Genomic DNA, 10,950 nt, shown 5'->3' on the forward strand with positions numbered 1-10,950 from the left:
AACTGTCTGTACATCTGCATCCTTAGAGTGCCAGTGCCAGGCTCGCCTGAGGGGAGTACACTAACTTCTGGTGTCCCTGTTTCTGCAGGTAAAAATGGAGATCTTCTTCCGACTACAGAAGAGGCTGAAGAACTGGAACGGGCCCTGCAGGCTGTAACTTCTCTTGAGTGCCTGAGTACCATTGGAGTACTTACACAGACAGATGGTGTGCCAGTTCAGGAGCTGTCAGATAGAGGGATAGGGGTGTTCTCTGCAGGTGCTGGAGCTCCAGGAATGCAGTCCTTGAGTCGAGAGGTTAACACGGATCTGGGGGAGCTGTTGAATGGGCGTATAGTACATGATAATTTCTCCGGTCTGGAGCTGGATGAGAACTTGCTCCGTTCTGCTACCTTGTCTAACCCACCTACGCCCCTGGCAGGGCAGATCCAGGGGCAATTCTCAGCCCCAGCCAACGTCAGCCTTACTTCTGCCACTCTGATAAACCAGAGTGGCCTTGGGGAGAGAGCCTTCCCAGGACAATTTCATGGACTTCATGATGGCAGCCATGCCTCCCAGAGGCCCCACCCTGCCCAGCTGCTGAGCAAGGCAGATGACCTGATCACCTCACGACAGCAATACAGCAGTGACCATTCACACTCCTCACCCCATGGAAGCCATTATGATAGTGAGCATGTGCCGTCTCCCTACAGTGACCATATCACATCCCCTCACACCACATCCTTTTCTGGTGATAACTTGGCAGCTACCTTCTCAGCAGAGATGCCCATGATGGCACAGCACTTGCTCCCAACTCAGCTGGATGTGCCACTTAGCGGGGTGGTCAACCCCAGAACTCACTGGGGAAATCTTCCTGTCAATCTTGGGGACCCCTCTCCGTTTAGCAACCTTCTTGGTGCAGATGGACACCTCCTGTCCACCTCCCTGTCCACACCACCTACCACCTCGCACTCAGAGACCACACAGCCTGCCTTCGCCACTGTGACCCCCAACAGCTCCAGTGTGCTTCCGGGGTTACCGCAGACCAGTTTTAGTGGCATGGGTCCTGCCTCCGCTGAACTCATGGCCTCCACCTCCCCTAAACAACAGCTCCCTCAGTTCAGCGCAGCCTTTGGGCACCAGCTGAGCTCCCATAGTGGCATCCCCAAGGACCTGCAGCCCAGCCACAGCTCCATAGCTCCTCCCACGGGCTTCGCAGTGACCGGTGCCACCGCTACCAGTACCAATAATGCATCCGCACCCTTCACCACCTCCAACTGAGCTTGTCTGCCTGGCTCTGTGCAGGTAGATGGGGGACCTGTGTTTTCTATCTTTCCTTTTTTCCTTTTTCTTTTTTTTTTTTTTCTGTCCTCCCTTCCCTTTTTTTTAAGAGGGGGTTGAGAAGAAAACCCCTGCTTCAGTACTGACCAGGGTTAGCCCTCTGTGAACCTTGCTGTAGCGTTCACATGTGCTTGTTATGCACCGGTGCTCATTTATTGCAGGCAGGTTCACCGTTCCCCAGTAATTCCTTAAGGACACAGCACAGTTACTGGATGTAATTGACCTTAGCAGTAAGACCTAGAAATGGGAAGATACCTCAGATTACTGATGCATGTTACTGTTTCCTAGGGTTCGGATCAGTGCTTGCCATCCCATTAGCATCTGGTAGAAGGTTTTCCAGTGGGCAGAAGTCTCTTGATTTTTTTTTTTTATTATTATTATTATTATTTTTTATTTACTTTTTTCCGAAGGTAGCATCCGGCATGGAAAACTTGGCTGCACACATTGATTTGAGAATGGTGCACTGAAGTCCTAAATCAAGATCGTGGTTCAAGGATGAGTTTGGCAGTTTCTTAAAATAGTCTCTTGACCTCCTCAGTGTGCGTGTGTGTGTTTGGGGTGCAGGAGCAGCAGTTCCTTTTCTTCTTTTGGTGAAGAAGTGGGAGTTGTCCCCTTCCAGAACTAGTCACTGTTCTTACTGCATGCTGATTTTTGTTTCTCTGTTACGATGATTTTTAATTCATTGAGCAGCAAGGGGATCAGTTGACTGGTTGCCCAGAAATCTGAAGGCTGATATGAAGTTAGCCCAGGAAAAAAAAAAAAAAGAAAAACAGAAGGATTGAAATAGATTCTGAATTAGTGAAGATTCCTGTGCAGAAATTCCCTCCCTTGCTGAATTACTGTGGCCTTGCAGCATTGATGATTTGCCTTTTCAAGTGTGGCTTTGTCCAGAACTCCTTGCCCGACAGGCTGACAGGTATTTCCCAGCTGAAACGGGAAGAATTTGATTGGTATTCTGCCCATCCACACAAGCCTAGGTCAGACCCTTTGCTAAGTTTCAAATGGACACATTTCTCAAATTATGTCTAGCTACGTTTTTGGATAGTTCCCCCCCCGCCCCCCTCCCCCAGGAGCCATACAGTTTTTTTTACACTTGTAGGGTTTGATACTCTTTATGGGAAGCTGAATGTATGTAAGAAACTAGCAGGTACCTATCAGCAGTCATGACTAACCAAAAGAGAAATCACTAAAGCAAAAGAGAGAGGTAAGAATTCCTTCTGTCTGCAGGACAGTTTTGCTTTTACTGCCCCCCTGCTAAAGATAGTATTTAGACTCTTCAGTAGTAATTTCAGTTCTTGAAAAAGGAGTCTGCTAGCTTTTAGATATTTTTTTTTATGTTTTTTTTAATCCAAGAGGGAGCAGCAGCAGAAGTTCTGAGGTGTTTACTTGCATCTCTTTATCAGGAAGGGAAAAAAGGAATTTGCTTGTGACTTTATAGGGCTCAAACTTGCTACTGTACTCTGACTTTGACTGTAAAAGTAGCTCCTACTTGTTATAACAAGTCTCTACTCTTCTTGGTTTGTTTCTGAGATGCACATGAGAGAGAATAGAAAATCCCACATTTCAGTCTCTTACTGTAGAAGACAGATTTCATTCTACCTTACAGTAAAATGTCCTACCTGCATGTATTCTAGTCTAATTCAGGAAATTAAGAGGTACCAAGCACATGTAATAGGAAGGCCTAATAAATTGTTTGAGCAAGGGATCATTGAACGAAGTTTAGTTGCTATAGAAATTGATTTTGTTAGAAGTCAGGCCCACACCAAAATCTCTGACCCAAACCTCTCCTTCCATCTTGCTAAGGAACAGAATTTAAATGGGATAGGTCTTGTGTCTTCTTACTATCGTAGCAATCATACTATCCCTCTTTTCTTGAAAGATTTGTCCTCCTTAAATATAAAGGAGTATGGATGATGCATATGTCCTTTTCTGAAATTGCAAGTGTATGTGGGTGGAGGAAACAAAAATTATTTTCATGCTTCTGTTGTTTATGAAGTCCTTATTTCATACTTGGTAAAATAGATCTTAATAATATAAGCCGAATATTTTTAAGTGGTGATTTAAATATGTTTGTAACATTTAAATGTTTTTAAATCATGTAAAAAGTTGAATTGAAGCCTATGAAATCCTGCTTGTGATTGTCCTGCTGATTGAGGAATGCCCAGTGGTATTGTGAAATGAGGCAAATCTGACAAGGCATTTATTTATTTTTGTATTATGTTCCCCATACTTTGTTGAGGAGACAACTGTTTGATTTGCAAATGATTTTCGTTGTGTCCGTATACCTTCTTCAATGTGTTTGGATGACTGGCTGAAAAAGAGTGGAGAACTAGTATACCAAATGGTTAATTCTTTAATCTACTTGTGTATTCATGTCATTTTAGAGGATGTTAATTTCTATAAATTGGTTTCAGGACTTTGGTCTTGAAATCATTCTTGTGCCCATCAAACTTTTTAATGAAGCTGTGGCTACTGCAGAGTATGTTTGCCCCACATCACATTTCTCTTTCTTAGCAAATGCCAAGGGGGAAGGGAATAGAGGAACTGAGTGCCAAGTTCTGCTTGGTCGTGTTGGTATAAATTACAGAGGAGCTTTTTAGTCTAAGGTCACTGTGAGTTTGTACTGTTCTAACTCAGAACAGAACCCAGCTCCTAATCTCAGCATTGATTTAGACAGGGAATTTCAAAACCTGTCAAAGCTATGCAGGTCCATAATTCCCATGTGAAATCAATGGTCGTTATGTACCTGCATTCCTTTAAGGCAGCCTAGGATATCAACTCTCTTCCCCCACTTAAACGTCAATCTTTGTATATCCCTTGATGACTCTTCCCTGAAAAGTGACTACGTAACATTTTTCAATGAGCAAACTAAGTTTGCAATAAAGCTGCACTTTTAAAAATAAACTTCAGTTTGTATACATTTGAAATAGGAATCCCTCTGTCCTGTCTGACACAGAGTTCTGAAATGGGCCACCACTCTTGCCTTTTCCTGGTTCACCTCCTGTTCTTTCACTGCCGCTGATTTCATGGTTACAGTCTACCGAGCAGTTACGGGTCTTGGTCTTAGCTTTACAAGGTGGATCATTCCAGGTGGGCTTCTACACCCACACAACCTGTTGACTTCAGTGAATTGGTGTCTTACTGTTGGATGTGAGAGATCCAGTCTGAGAGGTATGTGCAGCCAGAGATGTTTCACACCTCTTCTTCTGGGAAATACTGCAGGTCTGGTTAAGGTAGTCCTCGAGGCTGTTATTTATGTTGTTCCCAAGTAGAATCCATGCTTTCTCACAAAGGTTTTTGAGTATCATCTCCTCGTATAGCAATTAGCACTCTCACCCTTTCGCCAAAGAGCCAGTGTAGCAATTTCAGTCCATTGATTTGAGATGGTCGATACCTGTCGTGCCCTTTACATGTTAACAAATGAAATAAAGCTAGTTGAACCTAAATGTTAATTTCTTTACACAAGATTTGAGTTTTAAAGACTTGCAAAAAAAAATTAGAGTTAGACTAGAATACCAGTAACTTCGGTTTTGGTAATAGTAGCACCTCAATTAGTCTTTGTACAAAAGTACTTAACACAAGACGAACTTTGACAGTGTACAGAGGCTCGTCAGGAGCAGCCTTGTGCTGGCATTGTGGGTAGGGCATTCTGTAAGACATGCTTTGGTGTCTTCTTTCACTTGGGAAGACTTTCTGCCAACTTTGAGAGGAGCTATATGCACTTAGATATCTCAAGGTTGATTTGTTCTTTGGCCTCGTAATTACTATAATAGAAGAAGATGGATGTATGATGCAAGAATATGGAAAAGATGGCGCCTTTTGTTTCCTCCTGTCTTCCAGTTCCTCCTGGTTCTTGCTTAGTTCCCTTCTGATTAGTAACATGCTTCTCTTTATGGTTGGGCATAAAGGCTTTAAATCGATAATGCTGAGAGGTAGGACAGTTGCAGGTCTGCCTCAGGCACTGCGGAGAAGATAGCAACAGCTAGATTTCCTACTTCATTCAGCAGGTTAGTGAAATGAGGATTTGCAGTTCTCATTTGGAAAGTATTGGAATGCCCCGAGAAGCTTATCACCTGCTAGGCAAAAATCAGAGATGGTACTGGAAGTACAAATGCAAGGAAAAAAATGTTAAAGGACAGTCATCCGTAATAGCAAAGAGACGCCAAGGGAAGTGGTGCTTTTTAAAACATTTTTAAAAAATTTTATTTTTGAGGGAGATGAGTATTGAAAAATTGGTAAGTTCTCTTGTAAGCTGTTAGGCACAGTGTGATGCCACTGGCTTCAGGGGCATGGCCAAGGCAAAGGGCCTAGGATTGAACCTGCAAACCAGTAGTGAAATTCAATTTGAAGCTTAATTTTGCTGTAACTGCATGTAAATGCAGTCTGGGATTGCATCTGCTTGCCAGGAAAGAAGAGTCTCATGAAGGAGTACAATAAACAGTGGGCAGGTGGTCTTACCTGAGAAGCTGGCCCTGGTGGTTACATACAGGTGTTGTTAGTCTGCTTCTGGGTTCTAGCTCCTCCCTGAGCTCCTGCAGCATTGTGGCTGCTGCATTTCACTGTAGGCATGGGCAAGGCTCCAGGAGTATTTGTCTCTGTGCTGCAGTGAGCTGAGTCCACTGGTGAATTCAACAGTATGAGCCTTTGGGCAGGGAGGAGGGAAAATTTTTTAGAAGAGCCAGCTACCTGCAGTTGAATCTTTCAAGAGTAGTACGGTTCAGGGAGGGTGGTAGGAGATGCTTTCAGCAGACAAACAATAGAAAACTTACCTACAGTGATCGTCTGCAGTGAGGTGTTTGTATGGGTGTCTGGGTAGCTTCCCTGGTGGGTTGTTTACTTTTGCTTTTGTGTTTTCACTGTTACATATGAAGGAGTCTCCTGTGCAGGCCTGTTGCAAGGTCCGGTGGTGGTGGAAATATTAATGGAAGGAATAGGTTTGGGTTAATGTGTTGACCAGATCTTTAGGTCTTTCTGATCTTCTGGTCACAGTCTTGCTGATCTTCTGGGTCACAATTCATGATAAGGTGTTGTGGGCTGTTTCACATACCTCCTTTATTTCCTCTCTTTCTACATTTTTCATCATTCTTTCCTTTATTCTCCTATTCTCAGATATTTATCCAATGTAAGTAATGCCAACTGATAAGTCTTTGGTGGTCCTGGGCAAATCTGACTGTAAAATGAAAAGAAGGAGAGATTCCTGCAATTCATAACATACATTTTTGGATGCTAGAATGACAGTGCAACAGACGAAAGTATTTCTTAGATCTGTGAGTAAGATGATGTTTCACAACGTGCTGATATGTCACAAACTAGATGCTGAGAGTACAACATTGATCATGGGAGTGCACAGGCTAGCAGTGAATGTGGAGGCGTTTTTAACAAGAGTTTACCTTCTCACAATCTCTTCTTTTGAGAACTGCATCAGTAAAAAGTCATGAAGAAAAATTTAAATTATTCTTTTTAGTACCCACAAGCCCAAATAAAAGTAAGGAGTATTGCTGGAAAAATCTACATTTGTGTTTACTAAACTTAAACTGGGACTTCAGGAGAGGTCTGGTCATGAGAGACCTTAGCTCTATCGGGTAAAGTTTTGGTTTTGTCTTTAAAACTAGACAAAACCACTGTTATTGGCGAAAAAAAAGCTTTGTGGAGGAGAAGGAGTTACAAAAGATGTGTCTTGGAACAACTTTCTCACTCATGTCTTCAGCCTTTTTTTAAAAAAAAACAGTAGTGACTGTTTTAGGAGCTTTTTTCCTTTGCTGTTCTGCTATGTCTCATGGTTGTTGGGTTCTTTGCTTTCCCCTGTTTTATTCTGCTTTCATTTACTCGTTCTCTGGCTACTGTGGAATAAGGTAGCAGAAGCTTGAAAGGAGAAAGTGGGCTTAGCTGTAGATTGACAGCAATAGTTGGCGAAGGCTTTCTTTTCCTGTCTTCTTGAAGTAAGTGTTGGCACCTTTTCAGTCTACTCTGGCTCGTAGAATTCGGTTTGGAAGTGAACAGGATGAAACTTGGGCTTTTGACCTTAAAACTGTTCTTACTCGATGTAGAAAAATGCATTCTTCCTACTCCTTTCCCTTGCTAGTCCCCCAGACACACACACAGTGAGATGTCCAGCGTACCCGTGTATCTACGACATACACGTGTTGAACTTGGTCCAGTAATGCTAATGTTTTACCTGCTTTCTGTCATCATCAGCCGGTGCCCACAGAGGTGAACTCTGGATAGGTAACATTCCCAGATATCCTCTGGAAAACTTTAACTTTGGTGCAGATTGCTCTGATGTAGCTAACTGCAATGGCGTTGGCTTCCACCTTGGAGTGGACAGATTTACCCTGAAGTAACTCTCCAACCTGCGTCTTAAACAGTGTAGTTTGTTCCGGTGCAAATAGGTTCATTCTGAAGTGATAGTTCAATTCTCATGCAAAATAGCTACATCCTACCAGAAGGGGTTGAACCAGTTTCTCTGAACAGTGATGACCTTCACTGTACAGTTTTGGGTATGTCTCAGGGATTCCTTGTGGAAATAAGGGCAGTTAACAAAAAAAAAAAAAAAAAAAAAAGTAAATAGTTTTAAAAGTAAATAATAATTTAAGGTAGAGCGTCACCTAAGTGAGAGCGCAAGAAGGAGAAATCTTTGTTCAGTTTTATAGTCCATGGTGTCTGGCTTAGGGACTCTTTCTCTTCTCGGGGCTCTCATGTCAAGTTCAACATACAGAATCTTTTTCATCACGCTCAGCTTTAAACTTTTTATTTAAAGATACCCTTCCCCAATGAGCTTTCAGAATACTTATTGTAGATTTTAAGAGAAATGGTATATTAATTTATGCTATTAACATCACCTCATAAATTATAAGTTTTATACTAAAGCTGTATTGAGTGTAATGAATTATGTTGCATATGTGTTTTTAATAGCTATAAAATTATATACAAGCTTTTTTGGAAAAACAAACTAGTGAAGCACCTTTTTACACTGGATCTTTGCCGTGTCAAGGTGTACAGCTATTCTTTGCTACCTTGCAGATATCTATATCTATATATAGATATATATATATAAATAAAATAAAATGGTATCCTGTATCAACAAGCATAGAACTCTTTTTAACCCTTATATTACTGTTCCTATAACTCTTTTTAAATTTTATTTTGAGTGTTACATTCTGCAATAATTTATCCGTGGTTTGTACCTATGATTAGAAATTTAGTTACAGGGTAAATAGATCAAATTTAAAAAAATCCAACTACTGTAGCTGGAAGTTGTGAACCAAGTTTGTAAGACCTTTTCTTTTTTTTAATGTATTTATTTCCAGTTAGTTCTGTGAGTTGGAATTTGAAAAGTCAGAACATTAGGAATCTACAGTGTCTTATTCAGGAATTTTTTTCCCTCCTTTCCTCACAAAGGAATTCCCACTGTGACTTATAAATAGAATTAGACTGCTTGTGTGCATGTATGTATTATATATACACACAAAAAATATGCATTGGGGGGGATGTATGTGCGATACGAATGTGTATATTGTATGTAGGTCATAGTTTTGTAAAGAGAAAAGTAGTCGAGAGGTGATGGAATGTATTGTAGAAATGTGATTATTTAGTAGGGGGTTGTTATGTCCTCACTGTTGTACAAATAACTGAAACTCTCTACTACATAATCTTCTGTTATAAGGCTAACTCTGATATCATGTCAATTTTACTGTTTTTTAAATGAGTTGCATTGAGCCCTGTTTAAAATGCCATGAAAATACCAAGCTCCCAAAGACAGCCTTTAAATAAAACAAATAGGGGAGGAGGAGAGCTGGGAGAAATGAGTGATGTTTTTCAGGAGAAACTGAGATGGGAAGGTTTGCATTCAGTGGAATGGGGAGACATGGGAATTGCTGTGTCTTTGCAAATTAATACCCGAATCTCCTATGGTCTGACTTGGAAAATGTTGTCAATCAGTGTACTTGTGTTTTCAAATTAGGTTGTAAGGGCACTGTTTGTGGAGTGACTGTCTTCAAAGTAGATTTTTTTTTCTTTCCTTCCTTTGCATATATTAATTTTGCCCCAAATCTGCTGTTGTGGGATTGCAGAACAAAATATACTTTCAGTCCAGGGAGTTTCACTTGTGCTGTGAAATTCTGAATTTAATTATGGCCACTTTTTTTTTTTCATAATTGGAGAAGAAAGATATCTTTATGGGAGTTCTCACTTGAAATTGTGAGAAGTCATAAACATTCTTACAGATTGGCTTACTCTTCATACTGTTCTAACCTAATTGTTATTTATTCATACAGTATCACTTTTAATGATGATGATCCTGGTGACTTTAAAAATCTGTTGAGAAAAACAGAGCTTCCAGTATTGCACAGACATTTGAATTTTTTGAAGGCTTTTTTTAAGCAGTTGCAAATCAAAACTTAATTTTCAAAAATTTGTTTTTATATCCCCCTCCCTATCAGTGTGTCGATACCCCCCAGGCATCTCTTCCCCTTTCCCCCTCCCCACAATTTGTTTCTGGCACATACGCATACAAGTGAAAGGGCAGGGAGGTGGAAGTTGTCAGAGGCCTTTCCTTCTGCTTATTTGGTGGTAATGGGAGCTAGCAGCATAAATCTTTATGCCTTTATGGGGAAGAATAAACCCATTTTTGTGTATACCTGTACAGAGAGATATATCTGTATATGAGATGTTGGTAGCACTTTGCTGAATGTGGACTTGCCCTCATGATGTACAATAAATATGTATGGATGCAATCAACCTAAATCTATATATACATGCCTACAGATGTATAGATGGAATATACGTTGTATCACACACATGTACATTAGTTGTAACATGAGTAAGTGTGTGAGCTAAAGAGAGAGACTATCCACGTAACATGTGTGTAACAGGTAAGCACTTGTGCCAAACAAGGTTGTTCTAATTCTTTTGAGGGATTTGGATTATGTCAGTGACTGATCTGAGCTTGGTCACCATTGACTTGTGTTACCTCAACCCTCACAGTGGAGTTCCCTTGGTACGTTTCTGCTTTTGTTTATTCTATATTAGGCCTCTTGCAATGCCGACCTCTTCTGCTTCTCTGCTCCCGTGCCACCATTCCAGTTCCTCCTTACCCCTGCATCTCTACAGTTTCTCTTCCTACCAGCAATCAGCTTTAATTGTCCAATCCAGCTCTGCTTAGGCGGTAGGGAAATTTTCTTGGTGACTGTAGTGGCAGCTGAATTGGGCCCTGAGCACTTGCTTGAACATGCAGAATTTCCCAGCTATTCAATTGTGCTCCAGTACGACTGTGATTGATTTGCAGATGACCACAAACTTTTCTTAGAACCTGATGCAAAGCTTCCTAGCATATTAAATGGTTAACCCAGCATCGTATTTGAGAGCTAAATGTTCAAAATGAGAAAAATGCACCCCCCCCCCCCATTGTCTTCAATTTTCAGCCCCAGGGAGAAAAAGGGAGTTTGGTTTGTGTTTCCTGTAGTGCAGGCAGTAAGCTAAGCAGAAGGCAGGCCTGTGCTCTGTTCTGAACAGTGGGGTTATCATCAAACATATCAAGAGAAACACAGCTTGTTATATTTTACCATTAAACAGATTTTAAAGTAAGAGCTACAGAGTTGACCATTAACATGCTAGCACTTTGCATCTAACTGTGTA

The 10,950-nt window shown here is 41.2% G+C and overlaps 1 protein-coding gene across 3 annotated transcripts in view; it reads left to right on the plus strand.

Moving 5' to 3' along the window:
- INO80D (INO80 complex subunit D) overlaps positions 1-10,718 on the plus strand; it is a 44,545-nt gene extending 33,827 nt beyond the window's left edge. For 2 of the 3 annotated variants that reach the window (XM_049807709.1, XM_049807728.1), the window contains exon 12: positions 89-10,718. In XM_049807709.1, the coding sequence (XP_049663666.1) occupies positions 89-1,257 (1,169 nt within the window). In that variant the 3' untranslated portion in view covers positions 1,258-10,718. The remainder of the gene's footprint in view (positions 1-88) is intronic. The other variant, XM_049807719.1, reaches the window with a different exon arrangement.
- The last annotated feature ends 232 nt before the right edge of the window (positions 10,719-10,950 follow it).

The sequence above is a fragment of the Accipiter gentilis genome, chromosome 1 (genome assembly GCF_929443795.1).
Source record: "Accipiter gentilis chromosome 1, bAccGen1.1, whole genome shotgun sequence".
NCBI classification, from domain to species: Eukaryota; Metazoa; Chordata; class Aves; order Accipitriformes; family Accipitridae; genus Astur; species Astur gentilis.